General features: G+C 58.6%; 7 protein-coding genes across 7 annotated transcripts; 4 read left to right on the top strand and 3 right to left on the bottom strand.

Moving 5' to 3' along the window:
- Nucleotides 1–15: 15 nt before the first annotated feature.
- On the top strand, nucleotides 16–685 carry L226DRAFT_22812 (uncharacterized protein). Its single transcript, XM_067673061.1, has one exon. It carries the CDS (start codon nucleotides 185–187, stop codon nucleotides 641–643), a length of 459 nt encoding a protein of 152 aa, XP_067542896.1. The 5' UTR covers nucleotides 16–184; the 3' UTR covers nucleotides 644–685.
- A 312-nt stretch (nucleotides 686–997) lies between these two features.
- L226DRAFT_518391 (Ribonuclease/ribotoxin) lies at nucleotides 998–1,569 on the bottom strand (the record flags this gene model as incomplete). The annotated part of the gene is made up of 5 exons (XM_067678547.1): nucleotides 998–1,059; nucleotides 1,124–1,253; nucleotides 1,317–1,347; nucleotides 1,396–1,468; nucleotides 1,527–1,569. 5 exons carry the CDS (start codon nucleotides 1,567–1,569, stop codon nucleotides 998–1,000), a joined length of 339 nt encoding a protein of 112 aa, XP_067542895.1.
- A 1,151-nt stretch (nucleotides 1,570–2,720) lies between these two features.
- On the bottom strand, nucleotides 2,721–5,272 carry L226DRAFT_518390 (uncharacterized protein; the record flags this gene model as incomplete). The annotated part of the gene is made up of 2 exons (XM_067678546.1): nucleotides 2,721–3,968; nucleotides 4,031–5,272. 2 exons carry the CDS (start codon nucleotides 5,270–5,272, stop codon nucleotides 2,721–2,723), a joined length of 2,490 nt encoding a protein of 829 aa, XP_067542894.1.
- Nucleotides 5,273–5,489: 217 nt separating this feature from the next.
- Nucleotides 5,490–7,619, top strand: L226DRAFT_22696 (uncharacterized protein). The gene is made up of 2 exons (XM_067673050.1): nucleotides 5,490–5,643; nucleotides 5,695–7,619. Exons 1-2 carry the CDS (start codon nucleotides 5,535–5,537, stop codon nucleotides 7,314–7,316), a joined length of 1,731 nt encoding a protein of 576 aa, XP_067542893.1. The 5' UTR covers nucleotides 5,490–5,534; the 3' UTR covers nucleotides 7,317–7,619.
- A 302-nt stretch (nucleotides 7,620–7,921) lies between these two features.
- On the top strand, nucleotides 7,922–10,474 carry L226DRAFT_450781 (uncharacterized protein; the record flags this gene model as incomplete). Its single annotated transcript, XM_067674972.1, has 2 exons — nucleotides 7,922–8,305; nucleotides 8,387–10,474. 2 exons carry the CDS (start codon nucleotides 7,922–7,924, stop codon nucleotides 10,472–10,474), a joined length of 2,472 nt encoding a protein of 823 aa, XP_067542892.1.
- A 299-nt stretch (nucleotides 10,475–10,773) lies between these two features.
- L226DRAFT_497447 (PCI-domain-containing protein) lies at nucleotides 10,774–12,744 on the top strand. Its single transcript, XM_067677613.1, has 8 exons — nucleotides 10,774–10,936; nucleotides 10,999–11,058; nucleotides 11,109–11,354; nucleotides 11,410–11,763; nucleotides 11,827–11,964; nucleotides 12,016–12,128; nucleotides 12,182–12,323; nucleotides 12,382–12,744. The coding sequence occupies exons 1-8, from the start codon at nucleotides 10,856–10,858 to the stop codon at nucleotides 12,682–12,684; spliced, it is 1,437 nt and encodes a 478-aa protein (XP_067542891.1). The 5' UTR covers nucleotides 10,774–10,855; the 3' UTR covers nucleotides 12,685–12,744.
- L226DRAFT_556191 (mitochondrial 37S ribosomal protein mS23) lies at nucleotides 12,735–13,956 on the bottom strand. Its single transcript, XM_067683111.1, has 2 exons — nucleotides 13,361–13,956; nucleotides 12,735–13,298 (listed from the first exon to the last, which is right to left on the bottom strand). Exons 1-2 carry the CDS (start codon nucleotides 13,747–13,749, stop codon nucleotides 12,830–12,832), a joined length of 858 nt encoding a protein of 285 aa, XP_067542890.1. The 5' UTR covers nucleotides 13,750–13,956; the 3' UTR covers nucleotides 12,735–12,829.
- Nucleotides 13,957–13,963: the final 7 nt, after the last annotated feature.

The following is a 13,963-nucleotide window of genomic DNA, read 5'->3' as shown; positions in this document are numbered from 1 at the left end:
CATACCTAGCGCCGCCGTCCTCCGCTTCATTTATGGCGTTGACGATATCGCTTCTCGTATAGGAGTGGCCTGGCCGTCATCAGACGAAGTCTCAATTACACATCATCGCATGGATCACTGACTTCCACACTCGCAACCTCCCGACTGCCTTCGAAGGACTCCTGCGGCGGCGCTCGAGACGAAGATGGCAGCGAAGAGTGCTACAAGCGGAGACAGCTGCATGTCAAGGTGGTCGAGGAGGGGACTGCCGGCAACGCAAGGGAGTTGGTGCTCAACCTTGACTGTATCGTTCGATTCACGGAAGGGTTATATACTCCCGGGCTTGGGGTTCTCAGTGCACTCGGTGAGTGTCAGCAATCGCGCTCCGAGCTATGTGCAGACGCATGTTCGTTGTTCCACTGGATACTTCGCATTCACATGCTCAACGAAAGTAGATTGGAACGGCCGCCATGTGCTGCGTAACCGTGCTCTCTGTCTTAGGAATCAGGAAATTAAGCGAGATAGACGACGCTGGATCAAGAACGTTCGCAAAGAGCACCCAACATTAGGCGGCGGCCGTGGACATACTCTGGCAGGTGCCCATGTGGGCGACTCGCCCTCGGAGCATATCGCCTCTGGCGCACGAATCACGATGGGCTGTTGACTGCCTCCATCCACACGAAGTACCAGGTTGCTAGGCCGCTGTCTTTCGTTGTTTGGCAAGAGCGCGGGCTTTCTGGGAAACATTCTGGAAAACGTCGTTCCTATATTGATATGCTAACAATGAGCTTCTACAGACGTAGTCCACGAACATCGCACTTGCCGGATAGCAGGCAGATAGCTATCAGGCTTGGCCACGCCGTCATCGAACGCTTGGAAACGAATTCCATGTGGAGTGAAGCATGATGCATGAACGCAGAATTCTGTTATCACAAGCCGACAAAGTGGTATGACTTCTACAGGCGTTTCAACTTCGTCCAGCGGCCCCCCTATAGCTAATGATAACGACAGTGCACCCTTAAACGGTCCAATTGCACGGGAGGAACAAGTTCCCAGATGCGCCCTTGTGCGTGACGCATCCTGCGGACACAATCAAGGGCTCGGTGAGCTACTTCGTTACATCGCAGAGGTTTCGCTGGCTTACCGCAGAACGTCCCGTCCGTCGTCTTATAGATGACACGATCAGCCCCCGGAGGACCACCACGGTACGGGCCCGGGGTAGTCAACGGGTACTCGCTGAAGGCAGCGTTCGGGCAGTTGGGGAAGGGAATTTTCTGACGAACCGGTCAGCTTGCTCGCCGCGCTGATGTCCTCGCGCTGCCAGACAATATGCGTACCTCGCCGTTGCGGAAGGTGTGGGGGTATCCGCTGATGCAAGGGTCAGGCCAGTGCAACTGTGTGAGATTCTTGACTTACCCATAGCTACCGCCGCGAGCCGTGCTGATGCTGGTGCTAATCTGACTTGCGTTGTAGGACGCCCTCTGGCTGCCTATGAGGTCAACCACAGGTGAGCTTCACACCACCAACGCAGCGGGGTCGGCACTGACCAGTTCCGCAGGCGCAAGTAGCGGCGGCGGTGCCTGAGGTCATGGCCGCGATGGCTACGACCAAAGTGGAGATGACAGTGAACTTCATATTGAAGATGTCGGATGTAAGAGAAGACGAGAGGCTCCAGAGGAATATAGACCAAGGCCTGGTGGTCCGCTGCTCATCCTCTGTCCTTTTATGAGGCAAGACGAGCATCCTTCGGCGTGTAACCTCTAGCGTCCATGGTCCAAGACTGAAGCACCTCTCGAGCTCGAACAGTGACGGAGCCACGGGGCGATCCATTCACCGGTACGCCACCTGCTTCCTACCGCGCTCACACGCATTCAACGACGTCGTCAGACCGACCAGAAGCACAACACATACCTGTAGACGTCAGATGCAGGAACGTAGCTCCCGAGTGCAGCCGTCGACCATTCACCGTGTCTCGCACGTTCCAAAAGGTGGCCAACCAGCATCGCGCAAAGACATCCGTGCTCGATCACAGGATCGCGTCGAGAACAACGGATCAGCCACGACTCGGAAGATCAGGTGGGGAAGCCATGCATTCCGACCCCCGACGAGTAGCGGCGACCGACTTAAGTGAAACGGACGTATTCAACATCGCTCGTGCACGCAATTGAAGGTTTGCTCCATGTCCTTTTATATTGAGTCCCTTTACATTGAGTCCAGCGAGCATGACATCGTAACGCTCGTTCTATGCAGCGTGAATGGTCGTGGATCGTGATGTTACATACAAAGTCATGGATGAGATAATATGATGCGACAAGATGCAACAACCTGAGCGGATGGGGGATAGCTACAGCAGCGAGGTGTGGGCACCACGCGCGAGCAGTACTAGTGGGGGGAGCAGACAACGGGTAATTATGGTATGTATGCGAGGTAGATGAGCGATATACTGGATGGGATATGGTGATGCGACTACAGCAGATGATCAACAAACTACAGAGGTCTCAATATCAGATACAGCAGCGACAATACTGTCCGGTACGGTTTTGGGGCAGAACACGATACACAATGAAGGAAGATGATGGTGAAGGAAATAACCTAGCAGAATGGGAAGGGGCCCAAGGATCGGGGGGCTGCGAGGCGACGGCTCCCTAGAATCCTGGCCTGCACGCAGCACGCAGCCCCTGGTGAACTTGAATAACAGCCACAGCTCGCCTGACGCGACAGCGGCGGCGCCAGACGGGGACTCACCGGCGCTTGCTCAGCTTCCTACCCGCCGACGACTTCGAGCTACTCATCTGCGCCGCCATCTCGCGGTCACGGGCAAGCTCGGCCTCCTTGACGTAGTCGGGCTTGAAGATGCCCTGCAAGGGAATATCGCGCGGCATCGCCTTCGACCGTTCCTTCTCGCGCTTCGCCTCCTCCTTTTCGAGTTTAGCTTGCTCCTTCTGCCTCTTCGCCTCTTCCTTCTCGCGCCGCTTACGCTCCTCCTTCGTCTCCTCCTTTGGAGGCTCAGCAAACCGCACGCGCGCAGCAAACATCGCCGCAGTCGCGTTCGAAGACGCAGCAGGGACGTCAGGCTGCGTGCCACCCACGGTATGCCTCTTTCTCAGAAGCTTCGGGCCATGGCTCATCGGGATGTCCTGTGCGCGCGTCTGTGGATGCTGATGCTGCTGCTGCTGGGCGGTGGCGACAGAAGGCGGCGAACCAACGGGAGACCGTGAGGGAGAAGGTACGGACGTGCCATGACGCTGGGCAAGAATCTCGACATGCGCTTGACCAGGCTGCAGATACTGGTTCTGCTGCGCGCTTTGCTGCAGCGGCGCGGGCATGACGAGCTTCTTGGGCAGATGGCGAGGAAGAAGAGATGGCGGCTTGTCCTGGCGACTTGGAGGCAGCGAGATGTCCGGCATGGGGACAAGGTTGGATGGTGGGAGGTCTCCGCGTGGCTGCGCCGTGGAGATCGGACGAGAGCCTGACGGCGCACTGTCGCGTCGACTTGGCCGCTGGTCTCTGAAGCTTGTTTCGACAGGCGAGTAAGGATTCGTCAGCGGCGGTGATGGTTGTGAAGTCTCGGCGGGCGCAGGTGGAGAGGAGCGCCGGGTGGCATACTGAGGAGAAGGTACTGGCGGTACCTGCTGGGCTTGAGGTTGCTGGTGCATCCGAGAGCCTTGCTCTGGGAGGGCTGCGGCACGCGCAGCGGGCGTTGCACGCATGGCGTTCATATGCACGTTATTGTACTGATCAGGCGTGGGGGGAGGCTGACCCGCCGGAGGAGCGTGCCGTCGCACTGGCAGCGCGAGAGGACTCATGGGGGGAGAGCCCACTGGGAAATCCTCGGCAGGAGGCTTGGGAGGAAGTACGTTCGGGTCCAGTTGCCGTTGCACGCCGTGGCCTGCATTCTGCGGTTGATACTGAGAGTAAGAGGGAAAGATCTGGCCAGGGGAGACACCGAGGGAGATATCGTTTGGTTGCACAGATTTCCGCTTTGAGGACTATATATCGGACAATGGTAGTTAGGCTACCTGTAACAATGAGACACGAGGACCCGACGTACCTGCGTGCGCTTCTGTGTCGGAACAGCGTCTGGGTACAGGGCAGGCGCAGCTTTGGCGATTGCCTCGTACGGTCCGCCGTGGTGCCAGGCAAAGCCAAGGGGATCAGACTCGTCAAGTTCGTCGATGCGATCCAGATCACGAGGAGGCGTAGAGATGCTAGGATTCTTGCTACTCCGTCTCCGAGGCTGTGGCGGAGCAGAGGCAGCTTCGGCAGGAATAGGCACGGTCGATGGTCGAGGCGGAAGGTCGACAGCGGGGGGCGGGGGATGTAACTCTGGTGCAGACGCGTTCCGTGCATTGATTGGTGGGCGCAGAACGATCTCTGCCTTCTTGACCTTGCCGCTATTGTCAGGTTGCGAGGCAACCTGTCCGCTGGTAGAGCTAGCAACCGGCTCGGGTCGTAAATGGGATTGGGACCGTTTCTCTGGGAGCGGAGGAGCAGCCGATTTCCTAAAGTCTCTGGGAAGGTGAGAAGAGGAAGACGTGGGGGTGCCAGCAGGGGTTTGCGGATTAGATGAGGAATACGAGTCTGTGTCGGAATCAGAATAAGGAGGGGGTGGTTGCCACATCTCTTGCGCGGCCAGGGATGCGGAGGCGTAGACTGGTGACGGGGCGGGAGCGTTTGCACGGGGCTCATCTGGAGAGCGCTTGCGGAGATGAGAGCCTGGGGTGGATGGTCGCGATGTGGGAGGAGGAACGGGAATGACTCTTGTAGAGCTTGCTCGCGAGAGGCCTTGCTGAGGAAGAGAGGTGGTAGATGCATACGGAGTAGATTGGGAGCGAGCGTGACCGCGCAGTGGAGGCTCTGGGCCAAGGATGCGCATGCGGGGAGGAAGATGGGCGTGGTCGACCTCGGATTCGTCGTCAGCGACGGTTGGGGAGTAGTCTGAAAGGCTATCTGCTACGCTCGCGGGGTAGATCTCCTCTCGGTCGTTCATGCTGAAGAAGTGGGGGTTGGAACGCGGATCCGGAGAAAAGGCGGGGTCATTGAGGAGCGACTGTGGGATTGGCCTGTCGAGAGGAGGATACTGTTGGGGCATGGGGACGAACGCAGGAGGCTGAAGCTGTCCTGGATAGGGCCCGGGGGGGAGGGGATAAGATACAGGGAAGGGCGAGAGCGGCTGCTGGGGGAAGGGGGGGTAGGGAGCGAAGCCTGGTGGAAACTGGTGGAAGGGCTGGAGGTGGGGCGGGAGAGAGATACGCTGGCGGCGGGGGTCATCGGGGTAGAAGTACGGGTTCATGGGCAGATTGCCACTGCCCGCTGGCGGGGGCGCGATGGCAAGGAATGACGGGATGGCAGGCTATGGCAGGCTATGGCAGGGCTTGTGGCTGCTCCAGCCTGAGCTCTTTGACCGGCTCTGAGTCTCTGCAGTGCCAGGCATGCCACACGCTCACAGGCGCCCGCTCTGCCCCTGCCCATATCGGGCTCTCTCACGTGTCCAACGCGTCCATCTCTCTCGACGCGTCGCGGTTCTTCCTCCTCCTCTCCCCTCTGTCTTCCCCATGGATGTCGCTACTCTACGCGCAGAAATAAAGACCTGGGAACGCGACTTTCGCGCAACCCATGGCAGAGACCCGTCTATCCAGGAGATCAAGGACCAGCCGGCCATGGGTGCGTCTCCTCTTTCCCCGTCCCGCTCCCCCGCGTTCATCCGGATTCTAGCCGCAAAGTACAAACGCTACAAGTCGCTGTCCAAAGCTTCCTCTTCAGGCTCCCTCTCGCGACCAGCCCGCTCTTCCACTCCCCCGCCTCCAGCGCCACGTCAACCACCTGCCTCTTCCATCCTCCCCAAGCCTCGAGCCGTCAAGGTCGATCCTCCCCTTGCGACTTCCAATCCCTTCTCTCCCGTCAAGAACAGGAAGAAGTTCACGGATCCTGCTCCATCTTTGCAACGTGCATCTAATCAATCACGTCCTAATCCCTTCGCGACCCCATCCAAGCCAAAGAACAAACCACACCCTCCCCGCCGCTCTCCTTCCCCAGACCCGTTTCCGCCCATCCAGCCCCTACTACTGGTACCACGTCCACCGCTCTCTCCCGCAGCAGACTCCGCAGTCACCCGTGCACGTAAACGTCTCCGCGGGGAGCCTGTTTCGCCTTCTCCAGTCAAGGAGAAGCGTCAGCGCGTGACCTCTCAGGCTGCGCTCTCCCTTACCAGTCGCGCTGCTCTCCTTCATAGCCCGGATGTTTCGGACGGAGATGAACCAACTGCGGATCCGAACGACACGATAATCGCCGACACTCCCATGAAACCACGCTCGGCCGGCAGGAACTTCAAGGTCCTGTTCGATGATGCCCTCTCTAACACCGGGAAGCGTACCGTCAACGGTCTCCCTTCCCGAAAGGCCCACTCATCTGCACCTACTGTCCTCGGAGTCAAGCGGGCGAGTTCGCGGGCCTTCACCCCTTCCTCGGATGAGGAGGACGATTGGAGTCTCAAGCCTTCGCTCAAAAGTCTCGGCGCGTCTACCTCCGTCCCGGCGAAGCTCGCACACACTAAGACTCGGGCTGTCAATGGGAAGTACGGTATTCCGAAGGCGCTTGTACCCACTAAGGACAACTTGTGGGCCGACGCGGGTCCTTCGAAGGCATCCCAGTCGAAAGTCCCTTCCTTCTCCCAGAACCAATCCAACTCTCATGCGCCATCTCGACCACCGAACAAGCGGGCTCTTGATGATGATCATGACGACGTTGATCACGGCACTTCCCCAGTCACTCTCAATGGTTACCTGAACCTTCCCCTCATACCTCCTTCTCCGCCACCACCAGATACGTCCAAGCCGTCCGGGTCGAAGTATGCCGACAAAGGGAAGGCAAAAGCAGGTCTCTTCGGCCGAAAGAAGGCCAAGCTAGTCGGAGACGGTGATGCTGAGGCTGGTGCTGAGGACGAGAGTCCCGAAGATGAGATCCAGGTCCGGGAGATCGACCCTCTCACCCAGCCTCCGAAGGATGTCGATCCTGATTCCGACTGGGAAGCGCATTGGCGCCCTCGGCCGGACTCAGACGATCCAACCGCTCTCTCCACGTCGGGCCAGACTGGCAAGTTCGAAGTCAATCTTCCCGACGAGCTCCAGCGAGTATTGGCAATCTCTCCTGGGAGTCGTTCCAGAGATACTGAAGAGGAAAGGGCTGTTCGGAGCCTCCTCTATGGCAGTCGGGAGACGCACTACGATGCGAGTAAGGGCGGCGAGATCTGGGACATTGGAGAGGACTCTGAGCATGCGACGGGAACGGAGGAGGAGTGGGAGGGCGAGCCTGTGCCTTGGGAGGTGGGGGAGTTGTAGGCTGTGTACCAGTATGTGTCCACTCATCTGTATGGTTTACTCACTTCATCTGCACGATCCGGTGTGCAGTGCGCAATCGACCTGGAAGCTGTCGCTGTGGTCGTGTGCCTCCAGCACGGACGGCCTTCTGGCAGAAACATGCTCCTCTTGATGGTGCGTACGAGGCGTGTCGCGACTCACGTGAGGCGCGTGTCCACTGTGTTATGGGCGGCTACACCCTCTCCGCCTTCGTTCTAGCAGAGCCTATGTCCTCGTTGATCATGCATGCTCACGATTCCAGCTGTAAAGTTAGGTGCGCTATCAATGTGCGACCGGACACGATGAACATGCACATACAAGTGGACAGCGTTTTGGCGAGTGGTATATTTCTCCGTCGTTGACGCGGCTACATTCCCCTAACCCGCTACTCGTCGCATTGCGCCCTTGCGTAGTCCTCGAAGCACTCTCGAAGACCCATTCGTATCCTCTCTTGCTCATCGAAGCTTTCCATTGCCGCCAGATCTCCTCCATATCTATTACAGGTGAACGTGCGAGGGCCTTCCCAAACCTAGCGTGCCGCAGTCCACAGTCCAATAAGTACCCACCACACATACAGAGAGCCCGTCATGTCTACCGGACAGTCTTCGCTCTCGCGTCGCTCCTCTCTCGCTGACTACATCTCGCACATCCCGCGCCCTCGTCTCGCCAGCCTCCGCTCTCGCAAGTCCACCGCCTCGCTCAAGGTCGACAACTACACGCCGTACGCCGTCTACCAGCAGAAGATGTTCCCCGCCATCCTCCGCGACGCCGATACGACCCAGAAGCTGCTCGAGGCCATCCTCGAGACCCCTGGTGGCCGCCGCTCTGTGTCGCGTCTTGCGCGCACCTGTAAGGCATTCAAAGAGCCCGCCTTGAATGTGCTCTGGCGCGACCTGGACAGCATCACCCCGCTCCTGGGCCTCTTCCCAAGCACCATCCTGAGGCGCGCCCGCAGGCCGGGCCTGGGCCTGGTACGCTTTCTGTCTCTATCGGCTCCCCAAGAGTCGTTGCTCACGCGCGCTGCCTCTGCGTTTCTGCCTGCCGATGAACAGACGAAGCCGCCAGAGAAGGACGACTGGGCACGCATACTCGCGTATGGCGCCCGGGTGAAGAGCATAGGGTATGTCGAGATGTCGGGGAACATCTCCCCGTCGATCCTGCCGATGCTCGAAGAGCACCGCCCGGCGACGTACATCCTGCCCAACCTCACCTCGCTCACGTGGAAGGTCGAGACCGCGGCGAACCTGGAGCGGTGCCGCATGTTCTTGGGACCCCACGTCGAGTCCGTCACCCTCGAGGTGGGCTCGAAGAATGCGAAGATCAACGACATCCTGGAGGAGATCGCAAGCCACAAGGGCCTGACGTCCTTCGCGTTCACGCTGCACAACAACCTCCCGGACAAGTTCACGGAGACGTTCGGTGGCAATGTCGCCCTGGAGAAGCTTGCGCTCACGGCCCCTGGTGCGCTCGCTCCGAAGGTGGGCAAGTGGGCTTCTTCCCTTCCCCAGCTCAAGACCCTCGGCGTCGATCTCTCCGCGCGGAACACTCCCGCCGTCGAGGGGTTCTTCGACGACATCAGCCCGGGCTCAGGCTACTCGACGCCCAGCTCGGTCGGGGGAACGGACAGCGGTGTGTTCAGCGGGGATGAGCTGGACTTCTCCGAGGCCCGCAAGGCTGCAGTGCGCCTCACGCGCGATGGGCCACGCCGTGGCGCCTTCGCGAAGCTGAGCAACCTCACCTTGACAGGCGAGGCAGCCAACCTCGCGACGTTCCTCAAGCACCTGACGAGTCCGCTCGCCCAGCTAGACCTCGTTATGGAGGACCCTCCGCAGCCGATTGACTGGCACGACCTGTGCACCGTCGTCTCCGACCAGTTCTCGGACACTCTTCAGTCGCTGCGCATCAATGCGACGAGCGCGTCTCGCTTTGGCGAGCTCGTTCGTGCCACATCCCGTGGCGGAGATGCGCCGTTGCGTCGTCTGCCGCTAACGTACTTCAGCATGTTGCCGCGGCTGTGGCGATTCGAGGTCGACTTGCCCGAGTCGGCGATCTTCGAGGAGCAGGACGTCAAGCACATCGCACGTATCTGCCCGAACATCGAGATCCTCCGCCTCTGTCCCATGGCTCGCTTCGCCCCTACCGGTGCTCCTCCGGCGATCACCCTGGAGAGCATCGTTCCCCTCACCCGCGACTGCCGCCGCCTGCACACGCTGGCGGTCGTTGTCAACGCTGCGGAGCTGTCGAACGACGATGTGTACTCGACGCGTGTCGTCTGCTCGCGCTCCCTCTTACGGTTGCACGTCGGGCACTCCTGGATCACGAACCCGCTGCAAACCGCCGTGCTGCTCAGTCACCTCACGCCCTACTTGGAGACTCTCAAGTACTTCGACGGCAAGAACCGCGCGGGCACCGTCGAGTCGAACGCAGTTGCGTGGCAGAAGGTCGCCGAGCTCCTCCCTCATGTCCAGCACATCCGTCTGTCGGAGCGCAAGCTCCAGCCCCCGCCTGCACCTTACGTCCCCCCACCAAAGTCGGACAAGGGTGTCGATGCGACTCCCATTATGTTCGATGCTGCGGTGTCCGTGCGCCCTGAGGTGCACGAGATGTCGATCCAGGCAGAACCCGAGGTCGTCGACTTCGGTGTGCAGAGCGTGCCCGAGACGATCGAGGTCTCCATCGACGCCACGCCGGTCTACGCTGAGGCCGAGGTCATGGCTGTTGTGGAGTACCACGAGCAGAGCGTCGATGCCGTCGTCGAGACGGAAGAAAAGGGTACCGAGCCCATCACCTTCGAGTCCGACACCGCGTCGGAGTCGTCAGACGACAGCAGCCAGGCCGACACTGTCCCATCACCGTCCATCTTCACACCCAGCGGTGCCGTCACGGGTGTCGTCAACATCACATACCGCGTCGTCCGGTTCTACACCGCGCCCATCCGATTTATGTTTTCATTCATGCCCTTCTCTATGCCCACTATGCCCCTCCCAAAATTCGTCCATGCCCCCCTCACCGACTATGATCTCAAGCTTGTCCCCGAAGAGGAAAAGGAGGCCCTCTCCGGAGCCGATGCGGAGTCTCATCCGCACGTACATACCAACGGCAATGCGATCATGGCCAACATCACTCCTGTTTGTCAATAATTCCTCGAATATGGATATGCCTCATGCTTACATACGAACGACGTGCTGGCACTAACGTAGGGATCTGTGGATGACAATATCATTATTTCTCCGTCTGAGAGTGCTGTCGTGCTGAGTAAAACGCAGAGTGCCTCTGAACCTGCAGTTCTCCCGCTTGAAGCAGCGAAGTCGAACCCTCCAGTCCCCACAATACCCATCCGCTTCCAGTTTGGCGCTTCCATTGAACTGCGAGCGCCTTTCCACGTGATCGAATCCGGAGGAGTTGCTCGATCGGGAAGGCAGCAAGGAGAGCGCCTGTACGCGACGCGTCAGTCCAGTGTAAGAACCGCGACAAGCACCTGGCACTCTCCTCCTACCACTTCCACACTCTCGACGTACATCATGGCCGATCCCAAAAAGCAGGAGAAGGACTATACGAAGGAAGTCGATGCTCTCCTGCCCGAGGTGCAGGCCTTGGCCAAGGTGCGTCCCCAAGTAAACCGCGCATGCTTTCATTGTGGCACTGACTGCGTTCGTGCGCGTAGGCCGGGAAGCTGCAGGAGGCATTGGACAAGATATATGTTCTGGAGAAGCAGACTCGTAATGTGCGTATTGAGTCTTAGAGTTCATCCGTGTGGCTCATGCGTTCGCGCAGGCCTCGGACATGAAGTCCACTACTCGCCTTGTGAAGGAGGCATCCGAGCTCTGCTACCAGGCTCGAAACTTCGAGGCCCTCAATGCCAACATTAGTACCTTGAGCAAGAAGCATGGCCAACTGAAGGCGTCCATTCAAGCGTTGGTTGAGCAAGCGATGGGCTGGCTTGAAGACATTCGCAAGACCGAGGGCAAGGAGAAGTGGCTGGAGTTGATTGAGACGTTGCGGACTGTCACGGAGGGCAAGGTGTGTTTGATCAGCTTAAATATGCAAGTGCTGGTGTGCTAACGTGATGCCCTAGATCTTCCTTGAGACACCCCGCGCACGCATCACCCTCCTTCTCGCCCATTACCATGAGTCTCTCGCGGATGCTCCCTCCGCTACCCCAGCTTCTCGCAAAGAATCCCTCCAGCTTGCCTCTGACCTCCTCAGTGAACTTCAAGTCGAGACATACTCTTCCATGGATCGTCGAGAGAAGACGGAGTTCCTCGAGGAGCAGATGCGTCTCTTGATCGCGCTTGCACGGCTCAAGGACAGCGAGATCGGGCAGGAGGGCAAGAAGGATTCGATTGGTGGGGGCGAATCTGAGTGGGTGAAGGTTCGGGTTGGTGGTCGGAAGGTCAACGAGGAGTTCTTGAAGAACAAGGAGAACGAGGTGCGTACCTTGCGAACTTGCACCGCAAGGAATCATGTGAAACATATATATCCTTGAAAACAGGATCTCAAGCTCAAGTACTACGACATGATGATCCAGTACGCCCTGCACGACAGCTCTTACCTCGACGCAGCGAAGTACTACCACAAAGTCTGGGAAACGCCATCGATCAAGGAGGACGTAGACGGCCGTGGTCGCGAAGTGAGTGTTGTAGGCCGAGTGGACGGCGCGCGATGCTGACACCCCTCACAGGCACTAGAGCATATCGTATATTATATCGTACTCGCGCCTCACGACAACGAGCAGTCTGATATGCTCCACCGTCTCTTCATTGACCCTGCATTGCCCAAGCTCGAGCTGCACTAGTAAGCCTCATATCCTTCCGACGACTTCACGGGCTAAAGCCATGCCATCTCAGTGCCCTCGTGAAGTGCTTCACAACGCCTGAACTCATGAGGTGGCCTGGGATTGAACAAATTTACGGTCCCCACCTGCAGAAGACTAGCGTCTTCAGTTCACCGAAGCTTTGGGAAGACCTACATACTCGGGTGATTGAGCACGTACGTCCCTCCGGTATCTGATGCTAGCACTGAGCACCAACTGATCCTCACTTTTTAGAATATCCGCATTGTGTCGCAATACTACACCCGCATTACGCTCACCCGTCTCACTTCCCTCCTTGATCTATCACAACAGCAAACCGAGGAGATACTCTGTCGACTGGTAGTATCCGGGACCGTGTGGGCGCGTATCGACCGACCTGCCGGCATTATCAACTTCCGCAAGAGCAGGAGTGCGGAGGATGTGATGAATGATTGGAGTTCAGACATGCAGCGGTTACTCGGACTTGTGGAGAAGACTTGGATGGGCGTGAACGCCGCACAGGCGGCGCAATCACGAGCATTGAAGGCGGCCTCATGATGTTGTTGGACTTGTGTAGTTATACGATGGACGTTTTTTATTCTTTGACCATCACACGACAGAGGAGAGAGTATTAGACAGGCCATATCTGGCATTATTCCCAAGGTAAAGTACAGTAAGCAAGTCTGAGCATGATGCAGCCATTCTACCGAGAAATGATTCTCATGTAGTCTGACGAAGCCGCAACCCGTTGTGCATCCTGCTCTGGCTGTTCTAAACCTTCCGGCTTGATCTCCGGCTCGACGAAGACGGGCGCATAGACTGGCCGAACACCTTCCTTCCACAACCGCGTGTACTCCTGGCCTCTCGTCCACTGCTCTGGCGGCCCTTCCCGCTCCACCGCCGCCTTCCAACGCTTCCGCTCCGTCTCCGCAGCCTGACTTTGCGCACCATCCTCGCGGAGGGTGTGGAAGGCCTTCTCCTCCTTCGCGAAGGTGATTTCAACCTGCGAAGGTCCAAACTCCATGCCCAGCTGTTCCGCCTCGGTCTGTGCGACTGCACGAGCGACTAGGAGCTCGGAACGGAGAGACCGGAACTGTGCGACCGCAGATGCGTAGGCAGACGACAGGTCCATGCCATGGTGCTCGTAGAGATTCACGGCGTAACGGATTGCACTGTCGCAGGTCCCACCTGTCAGCACATGACAGAACAGCAGGCGATAGAAGGTAACACGCACTCCTCTGCCGTAGGATTCCGTCCTCTCTGCCGTAGCCTTGTCCACTCCGCGCCCCGTATGGGGTGTTCGCTCTCGACGGTCGCACCCTCAACGAGGGTTGTCTGCCGGAACGCCTCGAATGGATGGTCGCGGAAGAATTGCCTCCGGACCTCGTCCTCAATGTATTGGATCTTCAAAGGCTGAATCTTTTTGCTCCCCGCGGGCCTTGTGAGGGGCGCGTTCAGAGGCGCGTCAAAATGAGAGCGCGAAGGAGGTTCTCGGGCAGGAAGAGGAAGAGGAGGATGGTTGAGGACAGCGCGATACCAGGCGGGTTCGCGCTGAATGTATCCTTCGCGGAGAAGACGCGAGGCCTGCTTGTGGACCTTGTTCGCGATACGCTTGGTCGCCATGGTGCGAAGCAGGCGACTTTGCGCGCAGCGAGGGCAGACGTGGAGGACGTGGAGGACGTGGAGGACGAGTTGCCAGAGTACGGGCGGCTAGTAACTTTCCTCCCGGGCGCCTGGTATGCCATATAAGGTGATGTGGGAATATGCCTCCCACCGGCAGGGACCAGACCTCAGCCAGTCCGCCTCGTCTCCTAACGTCGCATCGGCACTAGTGACC

The sequence above is a fragment of the Lentinus tigrinus genome (assembly GCF_003813185.1).
Source record: "Lentinus tigrinus ALCF2SS1-7 unplaced genomic scaffold L226scaffold_1, whole genome shotgun sequence".
In the NCBI taxonomy this organism is placed as follows: Eukaryota; Fungi; Basidiomycota; class Agaricomycetes; order Polyporales; family Polyporaceae; genus Lentinus; species Lentinus tigrinus.
This window is presented reverse-complemented; position numbering and strand designations above follow the sequence as displayed.